At 38.1% G+C, this 15,461-nt stretch overlaps 1 protein-coding gene across 1 annotated transcript in view; it reads left to right on the forward strand.

Moving 5' to 3' along the window:
• PREP (prolyl endopeptidase) overlaps nt 1–15,461 on the forward strand; it is a 114,259-nt gene that overhangs the window by 16,722 nt on the left and 82,076 nt on the right. Inside the window, exons 5-7 of the mRNA XM_050893582.1 lie at nt 88–297; nt 1,542–1,663; nt 14,135–14,240. Coding sequence (XP_050749539.1) covers nt 88–297; nt 1,542–1,663; nt 14,135–14,240 — 438 coding nt within the window. The remainder of the gene's footprint in view (nt 1–87; nt 298–1,541; nt 1,664–14,134; nt 14,241–15,461) is intronic.

Genomic DNA, 15,461 nt, shown 5'->3' on the forward strand with positions numbered 1-15,461 from the left:
TGTGTGGCAAAATAACAAACGCTTTTTTGAAAATATTGATTCCTTGTGCTGGTTCTTACTTCATCTTGTTTGGTTCCAATTTCCTAGGTTATGCATTCAGTGAAGATGGTGAATACTTTGCATATGGCCTGAGTTCTAGTGGCTCTGATTGGGTTACTATCAAGTTTATGAAGGTAGAAGGTCCTGAGGATCTTCCAGATACACTGGAGAGAGTTAAATTCAGTTGCATGGCATGGACCCATGATGGAAAAGGCATGTTCTATAACTGCTATCCAAAACAAGATGGGAAAAGTGATGGTAAGTATGGCTGTACTAATTGCATGCTATGTGGAGGCAAAATGACCTTTTCAGTAAAGTGGTGCAACAAATAATTAGCTCTACTAGTTTATACTGAAAGACCTAGCTATACTAGTTTATACGATTAGATATCAGCTTATGTCTGGTATGACCAAAGCCTATACTCGGTGTGGGTATCCTCTTGCCTGCCTGTCCCTGTCTTTCTCTTAGAAGTTTGCTGCTCCTTTTCTTTTCCTCTGCAGTGATTTACTTAGCTTTCATACAGGGTGTTATTGGCTGGAATTTGATGTCTGGTGACAGCTTACTTAGATCTCTTCCCCTTATGCATTTGTGTGGGCATAGGTGAACTGGCTTGGGAGGTTGACCTGATGAATAGCAATCTGGGGCATAAGGTTTTTGTTATTCAACTGGATTAATTCATCTGTGGTTCACAGCACAGCAACACAAAATGTTTATGCTAGCAAAACTCAAGGAGCAGCACACAAAGTGGAGTAAATTGCTGAGGAGGGTCAGTAGGGAAGGAATTTAGCAGCTCTTATTATAAGGCAGTGCTACTGAAAAGTTTCTTCTGGACCTGTGCTCTTTGTTAAACCTTGGAGAGAGCCTGAATTTTGCCTCTAGATTTGCTTTTGCAGCCTATCATTTTGCCAGACTTGCACGTTAGATACCCACCTTGTGTTTTTTACTTTTAAACATGTTTGTAATTCAGAAGCTGAAGTGTTGGAAAATGTTGCAAGAACAAAATTTAAAAAAAAAAAAATCAAGTAGCACCTCATGCAGTGCTTTAAAATACTTCTTTTTTTTATTTTCAGCAAATGGAAGTATGAAGGTTTCTAGGAATGTTAATTGGCAATAAATCTCCTCTTAGTTGCCGAGGGTGAAACGGGAGCAAAAACATCGTTAGAGGGTGTCAGGGATTGTTGTTTTTCTTTGCTTGCTTAATATTTCTAGAAAGCAAAGCTTGAAATGGTAAATCTTCACATTTGAAGAGTATATTATCAGCAATAAAAGGGAAGGGTGACTGTTTGAACAGGTTTGCAGTGTGGTTTGAGGCTTTATTTTGTTTTGGAGGGGGGTGTTTGCTTGGAGGGGAACGGTTGCAGACTCGAACCATTCCTAGTTCTCTCTGCTGAATTACTCTTCTCTTTTATATGCAAAGGGTTACAGAAGTTTCTAAGAGTTTTATTTGCTTGCTGTCAGATTTCTTTGAGAACTACTTGGTTTAAATATCTGCATTTTACTAGGCACTGAGACCTCCACCAATCTGCACCAAAAGCTGCATTATCATGTATTAGGAACTAACCAGTCAGAAGATGTCCTATGTGCTGAATTTCCCGATGAACCAAAATGGATGGGCGGAGCTGAGGTATGGTAAACACCCTGAAGCTTGTCATCCTTATGTTCAGTTTTTCAGATTCTAACAACTGATAGTAGGTATAAAGTGGAAAACATTGTGTTAACACTTTTTTTTAGTGTTGCAGTGTTGACCATTGAATTAAGAATCATTGATTAAGAATTGCTGAAAATAAGACTGTCTAGTTTGCTTTAAATCAGTCCTCAAGCCTGTAATGACACCATCACATACCCTTTTTCTTCATTGAGGACATTCTGCCCGATACACATTCCATGGCAGACAAGGATCATTTAATGGACAATGTGTCACTGTTCTTGTTTCTTCTTAGTCAGTGTTGAACCCCAGCCTTCACTTCCTGCTCAAAAAGCTTACTCCAATAATCAGCATGTCTGGATATTCCCTGCCATGTATTTATTTTGTTTATATTTATTTTCATGATGTCTTTCCTGAAAATGAAATAAGTCTATTCTACTTTCTTGACAAATGGAGACATACAGGTTAAAATCTGTTAATACTGTGTGCACAGTTGGAGACTTTTAAGTTTCCTTACAACAAGTTTTATCAGCACTAATATGGTGTGGACTGTGTTATTGGATATGGAACAAGTGACTGCTGGAATTGATTTCTTAAGCTTATTTTGTTGAACTACTACGATATTGTGCAAAGTTCCCGTGAACCAAAATGATAGATAACCATGCTCTGTTCTTCCTTACATGAATGATTCAAAGACTCTGTTTTGTAGCTAACGTGTTTTAGTCTTCATACTAGATTTAACAGTGCCTGATTGAGTGCACTGTTCTAAGTGCTGTTCGAATGTAGTGATGGTCATTCTGTTTATCAGGGAACTGACGTTTTTCCAGTGGATAAAAACCTGTTGTAATTCTTTGGACTCTTCTAGCTACTATGTTTAATCAGTACATTTTGTTTCTATACAGGGTCTCTTTTGGTCTGACTCTTTTGATAAATATGAAATGTTTTTACCTTGATTTGGCGTGTTCAGTTCCTAGAACTACTTTTCCCTGAGAGTACCTCTTTTTAAAAATCTGATCATCAGTCTTTGCAAGACATCAACCCATGAAGGTGTTGGGGGTTTCTTTTCTGTGGGCTGCCAGAAAAGAAAAGTTCTTTCAAAAAATTTGAACAGTGGGATTCAAAATGAGACAGTGAGTGAGAATGTGAAGGGCTCCCCAGCAAAGTGACCACACTGAGCTTTCTCTATACAAATCAGACTTATCTGTAGGTTCTGTGAATAAACAGAACCTTTTTTACATAATCTCATCTATTCATGAAATATACCTTTAACAACTGACCTGAATATCGGTGTAAACTTGCAAATGGGGCTTTGGAATTTTTTTTGTTGTTCAAAAACTAGTCAGTTCTGTTGAGTTGAACTAGCAATAAAATGGAATTTGGAAATAATTATCCTTATTTTTCCCTAGTTCCGAAAATAAATGGGCTTTCTGTTGGTGACAGATGTCTTGTAGTGATGTATCCAGTGATTCACATGACTGATGCATATTATTATTATTGCTTTGCAGTGTCGTGAGCTAAACTACACATGTTGTTGTGAAGGCAAATTCATTTTCCGTGGGGGAGGGTTGTTGCAGTCTGATTCATTAGACTATACAGCTTTTGAGGGTAGTGAAAGTTTGCAGTCTCAGATGGTATTAAATCTTGTGGAAATGATATCTTCTGTGTTAGGTGTAGAAGTACGCTTGTCTTATAGGTAGCAAAACCTTCTTTGAGGTAATAGCACACTAACAGAGCCTTTTCTTATCTAAGCTGAAGAAGCAGGGCTGGAGCATTTCAAGATCAGAAATACAGAACTGAATATGAGGAGGACCATGGAAGAGAATTCATAGTGCAGTGCTTGTAGTGAGTAGCAAAGAGTTTGCCTGGCCAGGGTGCAGAGAAGCAGCCATCCTGCATCTCCTGGCTCTTCTGTTGTGAAAGAAAAGCTTGAAGCAGCCTTAAATGTAAAAAAGTATCTTTTTTTCTGATGGCAAATGTCTCAGGTAATTTCTGTGATTAATGAGACTATATAGCCCTCATATTAAATGATCAGAAGGTCTTTGGGGTGGGAAGAGGGGACTGGTAGTAGTAACTCTTGCTGTAGAATAGGAAAATAATAGAATGTAGTGCAGCTACCAGTTCTGAAGCCGCTGGAATTGAAACAGCCCCATAAGTACTGGGAAAGTGGGGAGGGCAGTGAATAGAGAAACACCTCACTACTGTGGGTTGTTGTTTAATAAATTTATATGGCTGCTTATGACTGTGTTCTTGATCTCTAGGAGGCATAAACTTAGAGAGATGTTGGTATTTAAGAAGAAATGCTATTTTAAGGAGGAGTGGTAAAGCAGAAATCCACCTTGGTAAATAATCGTGGGCTTATCTAAGTAAAAGTACTTTAAAACAGCTGATATTCTGGGGTTGTGCTGTGAGCTCCAGCTGTAAAATGTGGCGCTCTCATCCTGATACTAATGAAAAATGGTTTTTAATGGTCAGGAAAAAACATATTCTGCAATTAAAAAACCCAAAACAATGCAATTGCAAAGTATGGTTTTATCCTTGTGCAATAGGTCAAAAATCTTCTTTTCAGGCCATTCAAACAAGTTTTCTGGTCAATTTTTTGGAAGTATGTGTTTCAGAAAGTAGAAGACCACAAAGTAGTGGGGGAAAAATTAAAATATCTTTAGTTAAAATCAAGTAATATGGCTTATTGCCACTGTCCTGAATATTCTTACTTGGTGCTAATATGCTGCCACAGATTTTAAAATACAACTTTGCACAGCTCAACATTTTGTGAAAGTCCACTTTCGTGCATTCCTGTAAGATTAATAGACAAATGTTTTTATTTGCAGGGCCTTGCTGGGCCAAATAGGTAGAGACATTTGGGTTCTCTTATGTTTTACACAAGCTTCAGTGAAGACAGGTGGATTATGGTGTGGGTGGTCTAGTCTCAACTACCAAACCTTTTGCTATAGTGGGGGCACAGCTTGAACTTCCATACTCTGGTTTAGAGCAGAATTTGCAGGTCTCGCAACCGTTGGGTCAAGGGAGAGAAATACCTTGCTTGCAAGTGAAAAGCACCTGACAAGGAGATCCTTCAGAGACTGCAAAAGTAATGATGTTGCCGTGATGCCTCAAAAAAATGAGTAATTTCAGGTGCACTGTAGGGAGTCGGTGTGGTATGTATTTTCAATGGAGAGAAGAAACTAGGTCACTGATTAGGACAAAAGAGGGTTGTGTAAAATTTTGTCAGCTTAGTACATTTACAAGACAACATGCAAGAAAACAGCGTCAGGTTTTTTTCCTCATTACACATTCAACACTAGCCCCAAGTATGCTTGATTTAAACAAAATCCGTGGTGCTGAAAATGGTGTTGGCATAGAAATATAGATGCATTTCCAACTCCTCACTTGAATGGATTGCTTGTGAGGAAAAAAAATCTGTTTATTGTTAGCCTCTTTTTCAAAACTTACATATCTGACTATCAAATCTTTTCATTAGTCTAGAAAAAGCATATGTATTTCTGGTACAGATTCTAGGATGGTGGGGGAGTTAGGAAGAGCAGGGATGGAGTTTATTTGAATAACATCCCAGTAGAGGGCAGTCTGGTATGAAGATTTTTAAAACCTTGGCAATGTCATAGCTGCTCTCGGAAAAGAGGAGCTTCCCATGCTTCTCTGTTTAAGTGGCATGTTCTTGCTTCGTCTCCAGACTCACAGAGCATATCTCTCTTTCACAGCCAGACTGTTATTCTCAAAGTTAAACAATAAGTTATATGAGAGCCTTTCACAGTTGGTAGTGTTAAAAGTTCCTACGGTACTGGCAAGAAAATAAACAGGAGAGAAAGGAGGGGGTGAGGGGAACCCTCCCGTCCCAATTCTGCCAACAGTAGAACAAGTACAGTTTTTCACATTGTTGTCTAACAAACACTGTACACAGTCCCCGAATTGACAATTTTTTTTTTTTATTATGTTTAGAGCTGTCAGTTAACATCAGTGGTTATCAACCAGGGAGGTGATCTTGCAAATGAAATTCAGAGCACAGAGGAGTAAGCTGTGCCAGATGTGTGCTGGCTATGGTGTGCTTTCACTGCAGGAAAGTGGAAGTACAGCATCCACAGGGGAAGAGTGAGCAGCCTGAAGGGGAAGGGCTCAAAACATTGTCAGTTTGCTCAAGTGAGACTCACTGCTGGATAAAACGGGGCTGTGGCAATTTTTCTAAAGCCTTACGCTATCTTTGTCAAGGCTGAATCTGGAGTAGAAGCCTACTATGAATATCTTCCTACAGCCCTGGCAAGAGGTCTGGAGAATTCTACCATTAAGAAACAGGCAGGCAATCTTTCTGGCTGCATATGGGGCTATGGTAGATGGTAATCTCTTAGATAGCCAGGTTCCTGATGCTTTGGTGCTTTCATTGCACTCAAAAGCAAGCTGAAAGCCGCAGGAGAAATCGTGTGTGATGTTTGTCACCTCAGAAGGCTGCTGATTTTACTTTGTGCTAGAATTAAGAGAATGCATGTGAACATGCATGTACATATTGCTGTGTTCCTCTTCTGAACAAGGCTGTTTAGTGTCCTGTTGGAATTGAAACAATCATAACCATGATGATCTAGGGTCAAAATCCCAGTTCTCTGGCTTTGGCAGGTCTCCTTCAACCCGAAGCTTAGCAGAGGCTCAGAAGGATATGGTCAGAATAGAAATGCTCTTTATACCAGCACATTGTATCTGAAATCCAAGAACAAAAACCCGCCTGGAATAAGGTAATTGAATTAATGCCCAAAGCAATTTTTCTAACCTGGGGAATGGAGGGATGGAACACATCAGCATGTTGTTTACATATAACCAGTCCATGTCCTGCATAGAGTATGTCAGGCCTGCTCCTCAGAATGTAGTGGGTGGTTTCTGTTGGACGTGATCCTGCAATTATTCATTCCTGTGACCACCCATCATTAGGGCTTCTGAAATCTAGTTGATTAAACCAGTATGATGCAAATAGAAAACAAAACAAAGTGTTTGCAGCCTTAGAGTACCAGCTTCAGGGGCCTTGGATTGTGCAGACAGTCCGAAGAGGTTGCTTAGTGAAAGGGAGTTCTTGCCCCAATCCTCATCTTCTCAAAAGACTGCTAGAATATAAAACGTGATAGGAGCTATATGCAAGCTTCAGTGACTTTCTGGCACCACTGCAAAGACAATGTCAGAACATAGCTTTATGTTCCTTTTATTACAAAAAACACCCACCCCCCTAAAAAACCAACCCTTCATGATCATTTTATCTAATGAAAAAACTGTTTCCTATTCTAGGAAAGGAAATAGCTTTGCTTTTTCTAATAGTGAGTTAATAAAAGTGGAATTTGAAAGGCTTGAAATTACAGTGGGGGTTCTTGACTTTGTCATCGTCCAAGCAGAACTTTGTGGTGTGGGAGCACATGCACATCTATGATGTTAGAACACTTGAGGCTGTTCAGACAGCGTAATTGCTCTCATATTTTACTGACCAAATGTTTTGGCAAATTCTACAGGAATTTTTACTTTTTTCTCTGTAGAAGGCATGTGCTTTGATTTTTTTTTTTTTTTTTTTTTTTTGTGTTCAGTATTTTACTTACAGGAAGCTTTAAAATATTGATAAGTAACGCAAGGCAGGTAATTTCTGCATCAATCTGAAATGTCTCTTGCGTGCAGATTCTTCTTAGTCAAGTCATATTCAGGTTCAGTGGTGATATGCAAAAATCTTTGTGCGGCATGTACCTAAAGTTTAGGAAGTAACCGCTGTCATCAGTCTGTTTTATTGTGGTGAGTGGGTACATTTCTAAATGAGTATTTAAAAAGAAAAAAAAAATCTAGTCAGTCACTCTGGCTGGTTTTAAACTGTTGCGTACATAGCATACAGTGAAAATTGTAGCAGTGTTAAAATGCAGCTTATTGATGCTATGAGTTTTTAATTCCTAGTTATTAATGCCATGGTTGCATCTTTATTGCCACCCATCTTGCCTTCTCCGGATGGTTTGATCTTTCCATGACTGGGTACACGGAGTCCAGTTACTAATTTGACCGTTTGGCTCTGTTTGAAAGCTTTGATTCTGTCTGATTTTTGTGAGCTTTAATGTTTTTGTATGTGATTCATTTGCTCTGTTTCATTGGAAATGCATTAGATATCAATGACAGTTGCCTTGTTCCTTATGCAAAGGGCACTAGTGCATGAAGAGCAGTAGTTTGTAAAATAACCACAGATACAGATCAGGTTGTAGATTATAATAGTGTTAATCTCTGCAGTTAAAGGAGAAGTCAGTTTATCTTTTCCTCAACACTATTATCTAATAGCTGAATTTTACTTATTTAATTTTTTAATATCATGTTATGCAGAAACAAATTATACAGTGATTATTTTTTTTCCATCTTGATAATAAAAAGGGCAAAGGTGGTAAAACTTTAATTGGTTAGCTTAAAAAGGAATGATATGTATATACAGTTGCCTTAATATAATACTATGCACTCAAAGGGCCCCTATTTGTGAACTAAAAATAGAGAGCTCTTCCTTATCCTGAATCTTGCAGTGGTGACTACCCAGGTAATATTCAAAGAACTAGCATTAATATTCACTTGGAAGCAAAGCACTTTAATGTCTCTCCTATTGACGTTTTAGTTGAGGAGTAATACATAAAGCCAGGAAGTCTGAAAACCCAACAGCCTTCTCCTGTTCGTTCTTTTTCTTTTTTTGTTTAATTATGTATGAATTTTTGGTCTGAAATGTGCTGCTAGTAGGCAAAATGTTTAACTTCACTTTTGTTGTGGATCCTCATAGATTATTACTGCTATTATAAATGCAGAACACAGAACCCTTTGGGGTTCCTTATATGGCTTGTATGATGAATTAACTATATTTTGTAATGAAAGAAAGAAATTAAGTGGTTGGAAAACTCCTTTTACGAATTGGGCTTTAAATAATTTTTCTTCTTTTGATATCTATTGATTTATTGAAGTTACAGGCAAACTACTTCATCTCTTAATGTTTTGCTAAGCAGTGGTTACTTTCCATCAAAATGGAGAGAACAGGTAACATTGAAACAAAGTCGCTAGTAAAAACCAAAAAATACTCCACTATAAACCAAAACTTCTCTATAAAGATTTTACTTTAAAGAGTTTGATCCTTGAAAGACTAAACAGAATAGTACTTGGGAGCACAGCTATTGTGCTTCTGTATGTTTATATGGTGTAAAGATGGTCACAGCAAATGTTTCAGAAATAGTAGATCTAATAAATTCAAAATTGCCAAGTGACTGAATGGCAGGAGTGAAACTACAAACTATATACCAACATCAACTCTTTGAAATAATCCTTCCTTTACTAGTGCTGAGTTAGGGATTAGTGCTGTGTTATGCCAATAAAATCATTGCTATGCTGAAGGTTTTTAAAAGCTCCAGTTGAAAGGCTACAGGATTTCTTCTGTCCTATTTTGACAGGACCTAAATGTCATTTTAAGATATTCAGTTGCTTTATAACCTCCTTACCTTTTACCAGTGGGTGTTGTTTGAAATGATAGAAATTATTTTAATGAGAGAAATGTGCACTGACTAGCATTCCAGATCTCTCTCAGAAATTCTTGAGATGTGTTTCCTTTTCAGTTTGGATGTGGGAAACCAGGAGAATTTACTTCTGATCCAAGCTGTCAGTCTGACATTACAGCTGTCTCCCTTATGCTGAACCACGAATGCATTCTAAGATTTGAGTGAAATGCTGGTATGAAATTTCAGTTCATAAGTTTGTGGGCCAAGAGCAAGGATTGCAGTTCAGCTCATGAAGATGATGTAGCAGCATAAGAATAACCCAAATGATAGTTGGGAAATCCTGTTTCCTTTTGCCATTCTGAAACCCAGACTCTTGTCTGTTTACGGTATAGAAGAGTCAGTGGCATTCAGGCTGTGATCACACGTTCGTCAGTACTGCCGTTCGTCAGTACTGCCATCTGAGCTGCCTTAAGCAATCTCTGCCCCTGTTACTCACGTTTCCAGCTGCTTGGTGCAGTGTGTTAGCTCAGCCATTTCTGCAACTGCACAGTGAACTGACTGAGACACTAATCTGGCAGAGGGACTTCTTCTTTTATTCTTTTTCTTTTTTATTGTGTTTTTCTTTTTCTTTTTTTTCCCTTCCTGGATTCTTTGTTTTGTTTTTTTTCTGGATGATTCTTCTTTTTTTTCTTTTACTTTTTTCAATTTTTATTTTTTGTTGTTTTTTTGTTTAACATGCTATTTTTTCAGCTGGATCAGTTCCCCAGTCTGGTTTACCTCACAAATGGTAAATGCTTGTACTGATATGACTAGGGGAATGAACTTGCACGGATACAAGCAACCATAGCAGTAGGAAGAGCTAGAGGTGGAGACCGCATAAGCTGGTACTGCTGCCAGTATTTGCTCATCAAACTGTAACTTTGCAATGTGGATGTCTAAATTTGTGGTGTAATACTAAACATTTTAGCAAGCTGCAGTCAACAGTGTCTTGTCCTGTTTCTGTCAAATTCCTTTGGGTTATAGAACTCACTGATGAAAGAATAGCTTTAGTGATAGAGACAGACCTAATTGGCATCCCACCAGCAATATGCTTTGGGAATTCCTACTTCAAATTAAACATAAACTGCTATCAACTCTTCACTAGTCCAGCTGGGAATGTGGAAGGAAAAACTCATCAGATGTGCTCAGATTTGCTGTCATCAGAGGTTCTGAATTGCCCTTGCAACAACATCATCAGAAATTTTCAAATCAGTTTTCTTTCTTGGGTAAAGTGAGCAGTCTTCTGTTAACAGTTAACTCACAGCATCGAAGAACAAATTTATGTGGGTTCTGACTATGATTGAAAGAATTTCCTGTGTCATACTCTTGAGATTAACTGAAATTTATATTTGTATATACCACTTGCAGTTATTTAACATTTTATGAGTTGGTGAGGAAGAGAAGGAAACTTGGTGCTTTTACCAGTATGAACAGTTGTTTAAGCAGCATATTGCAGTCACTAGTTTAATTAAAACTGACACCTGCGGTTAATGTTTGTCTAAAAACACTGAAGATGCTTCTTTCAAAAAAGATCACCTAATCTTGGTTTCCATGTCTGGATATACTCCCATCTTGGAAGGAGGAGGCAAAAGGTCTCAATTTTGCAGGCTGCCCTGTTAAAGTTATCTTAGCTGTTTCATATAATGGGGGTTTTTTTTGGTCCAGTAGGAATCTTCGGTGTTCTTTTCTATTTTGCCTGGTGAGCTTTCAGCTGTATGGACTTTTTTTAGTGGTATAATTAGTTGTTGACAAAGTGCCTGTAAAAAATACAACTTGGAAACACTCATTTGATTTTTTTGTTTGTTTGTTTGTTTGTTTTGAGGGGTCTTTGGTTGTTGGGGTTTTTTTGTTAGCTTTTATATACTGAGATTTGGCTCTGTATTCTACTAAGTTCCCTTGTGTCTCAAAACTGTGGATCTGTTTGAATAGCAGTATAGTTAGGACATAATTCTTCTGAAATTTATTTTGCATAACTAATTCTACAGATATTTTGCACAACTAATGTTATGAATATTAAAGAAGTAATTACAATATATGAATAAGAATTTTTTTGAAGATGTGTTTAGGGCCGAATGGAAAGTTTCCAGAACTCAGATTCATATTTTGTGACTAGGGGTTTAAATTTCCATCAGATATTGTCATACAAGAACGTGGACAGGAAACAGCCTTCTGTATCAGCTGTTAATCAAACATCTAAATCTGGTCATTTTGGAATATGCCCAAAACAGCTCAGTCAGGAGAAGGAAACTTTAAGTTGATGACTTCCTGTTACTTCCTGCCTTTCCTTGATGGACTTGCACTTTCAAAAGCTTTGCCAGGAAACAGAGTATGTTTGCAAAGCCTGAGTAGAAAGAAGGATTCATTGAGGACTTTATGTGCCAGCAGACAACATCTTGGAAACTTCATTGTGTGTGTACATGCATGTGCAAAAGCAAACCAAGAAGCTTCATTGTAAAGTTTATAATGTGGTTGTAGCTTATAACGTTCATTTAACAGCAGCATTAGATTTTTGTGTGTGTAAACCTATGAAAATGGCAAAAATGAAAACTCCATAAGCGTCACTTAGTTTGTCACAATAAGGAAAAGTCACACAAGTGTCACAGTAAGCAAAAGTACCCTTAAAATTACCAGCTTGGATGGTTTCTAAGAAATTTCATACTGCTTTGTGACAGAAAACACACCTTATTAATTCCATCACTTGGGAACTTGAGGGAATATCTGCTGTGTATTAAGTTACTGTTGTTCAGATGAACTAAGCTGCCAGCCTTTTTCCACCTATGAGATGAACTTCTGGCAGATACCTTAAGGCAGCCAGAAATCCAAAGCTAAACTCTACCACTTGGGTAATTTTTTCTGTTGTATGTCGTACTGTGAATAACAGTGTTAAGTAGGTGAGTATTCCGCTTTTGCTTTTAAAAAATAGATTGACAGAGCTGCTATGCAGAGCAAGCATGTTTGCCATATGCCAAGTGCCGGCTTGATGGTTTTCACTGTCCTGCCATTGTGAACAACTAAATTTTGGTTTTCCTATTCAAACAACAGGTACTATTCTGATTAAACTCTACTGCTCTGTACATAGTACTGTGATGGCATCTGTAGAGGTGTGCATGTGTCAGCAAGATGATCTTACATGGCTTAATTCACCAAGAGTATGAATCTAGTGTCGGTTGGTGAACCTGGATTTCAGCCTATCTAGGATATTCACAGGCTCAAACACTGACCGTGTTGGAGTTGCTAGAGAGGGGAAGCATGGTGAGGAGACCACCTCATGTAGAAGAGGCAGCAGTCAGTTTATATAGACCTGTAAGATGCACTGAGGGCCCATTTTAAGAAGTTAGTGACAAACTCTTTTCTATAGGTTCAATTTAGCTGACAAGTTACACAGTAAAAAAAGGAGTGCTTACACAGGGATCAAAATAAAGACTTGACTGAGATAAATGCCTCTTTCACTGAAGTGTTAGCAGTTTCAGCAGCCCAGTTTTTCCTTTGATTGATAAGCAAGTGCAGTCCTGGTACATCTCTACGTCTCTTAAAATATATATTATCCCAAATTACTGATTTTCAATGAGGTACATGTCACTGGTCCTTCTCATGTCACTGCTGGGCTCCATTTATTTCCATAGGATTTGGGGGAGGAGGGGTAAATTTCCTTTTGCATGGAATTGATACCTTGATAAAGGAGTTTGGAAGTTCAGAAGTTTTGACATCATCTTCACAAGAAAGATTTTTTTGGACAAAAGCCACTGGTCACTCCATTGTGTCTTTACAAAGATGGCTAAGTTAGCAAATACACTTGCACGATTTAACATTGGATCTGAATGCTGACATTGTAGTCAGTGACTAGAGAGAAACTGGACACCTACATCACCAGATGTGGCTGCCTCGTAGTTTTTTGAGAAATTTTTATCGAGCTATGTAAATTATGTTTTAATTGATGTGGGACGGCTCTTTGAGTACTGTAGTTCCATAGGAGCCTGGCAATCCAGTTGATCACAGGACTAAACAGTGCTTTATATTCAACATAGTGGATTCAATTAAACTTCTCCATGTTGAAGGCATTGACTGTGAGATATTTTTAATGTGGGTGGTGGTTTTGGTGGTGGTTTTGGTGGTGGTTTTGGTGGTGGTTTGTTTTTTTTCTTCTTGCCAGCAGGTTGTAGTTTTAGACTGTTTATACTGAGTCTATTCTTAGTTACTGAAATGCCAGATTAGTGCTGTACATTAGTTGTTGTATTGGGTTTATGTGGCAAGGCTTTTGTACTGGGGGGCTGCAGGGGTGGCTTCTGTGAGAAGAGGCCAGGGCTGCCCCTGTGTCAGAGCCAATGCTAGCCAGCTCCAAGATGGACCCGTCACTGCCCAAAGCTGAGCCCATCGGTGATGCTGGTAGCACCTCTGTGATAACATATTTGAGAAAGGGCAAAAACCCCTGCACGACAGCTGTGAGAGAAGATTGAGAATATATGAGAGAAACAACCCTGCAGACACCATCATCAGTGAAGGAGGGGGAGGAGGTGCTCCAGGCGTCGGAGCAGAGATTCCCCTGCAGCCCATGGTGAAAACCATGGTGAGGCAGGCAGGCATGGAGGTCCACGGTGGAGCAGATATCCACCCTGACTTTTAGATGCCTTTTTAGCTGGAATACTTTTAGTAATCATAAACTTTCTTTTTTTAATCCATGGTGGAGATAAACAGATAATGCTGTTCGGTTTTCATCTCCTGAAATGTCAGCAGACTATACTTTTGTTGATGTAAGCGATGAGTGTGGGTTCTTGGTGAGTTCTAATATTCCATACATGTCTGTTCACTCAACTAACTGTAGCATCAATTTATTTTTTGCTAGGGGTTTAGGGACTAACTTCTGAAGTTGGTTTGTTTGTTTTTTTTTTTTCCCCAGAGGATGAATTGTCTTTGATTTTTCTGTAACTTCTTACAGGTATCGGACGATGGTCGATATGTCTTGCTGTCTATCCGAGAAGGGTGTGATCCAGTGAACAGACTGTGGTACTGTGATCTACAGACAGAGTCTCAGGGTATATCAGGTATGTGTTTTCTTGCTTTGTAAGTTTTGCTTCATTTTAAGACAATGTAAGATTTGAAATACTTTATGTTTAACTATATATTTTAAAGTGTGTATTGCTTAACTTCCTCTCTTTTTTTCTAATGTAGAGATTATGAGAAAATATGCACTGTTTCTGCTAGCATTCCATTTTCTGTTATGTATCAGTAGATGGAAAACTCCATTATTAGTTCTGTAGTTAGTTTAAAAGATCACAAGAAAAAATTGAGATAATACAAGCAACATTACCAGCATATGTTCCATTTCTTTCTACACCACTAGTACTTTTCCATTTTTAATTTTTTTTACATTTTAAAAATTCACGTGTCTCCCTTCAAGCGCTGTTCTCCCTTTTTTGAAAAAAGTACCTGGTTTGTAGGTAAAATTTTTTTTCTCCATATAGTATTAGGAAACGAACAAAAATCCTCTAATACTTTAGTAATTTTGTAACTTTGCTTTGTAGCATCATTATTATTACAGTAGAAGTATCTACTCATATTTCAAATATACATTCATGAAATGCTCCTTCCTTACCTTCTAGTTGGATTAGCCTTTGGCTTTTGTGTATTTGGCTTTTTAGCCTCAATGGTATGGGCTGAAAGTATGGTACTTTGCTCCGTATGGCTATTGTTGATGGTTGGCATAGTTGTTGTTTTACTGATCGGTGGTTTTGTATTTCCAGAGTGTTGGATTATTGAAATCTCTTCCTCAATATGTGCTTTGCATAGACTTTTTGATTCTTTGTGGCTTCTGTCTTCAAAAACTTCAGAAACAGAATAAATACTGCAGTAGCTTCTTGTTAAATATTGACTCTCAAGAAACTTGTTCTCTTGCCCATAAACAGTATATTCGAGGCTTATGAGCGTGATTAGAACTGATAGCAGCTCTGCAATACGGGGTGTATAGTTGTGTTTCTGCTTGCCTTTATTACACTACGTGGTTGTGTGGTCTTCCCTTAGTTCATCAACAAGTCTTAGTACAATATTTTGAATTTTGGTGAGTTAAGTGTTAGTGATGATAGTTAACTATGTAATACTTCTTTCTGGGGGTTTATTAATTTTGTCTTGTGGGCATGTCACTCTCCTTTTATAAAGGATATTAATTACTTCTAAATGTGTCTTGGACAACTGAGAAGTTGATTAATGTCCTCTTGAATGTAGAAGATGGCAGGCCTAATCAAAATGATTACAGATGCTTTCCATGC

This window comes from Gymnogyps californianus, chromosome 3 (assembly GCF_018139145.2).
Source record: "Gymnogyps californianus isolate 813 chromosome 3, ASM1813914v2, whole genome shotgun sequence".
Classification (NCBI taxonomy): Eukaryota; Metazoa; Chordata; class Aves; order Accipitriformes; family Cathartidae; genus Gymnogyps; species Gymnogyps californianus.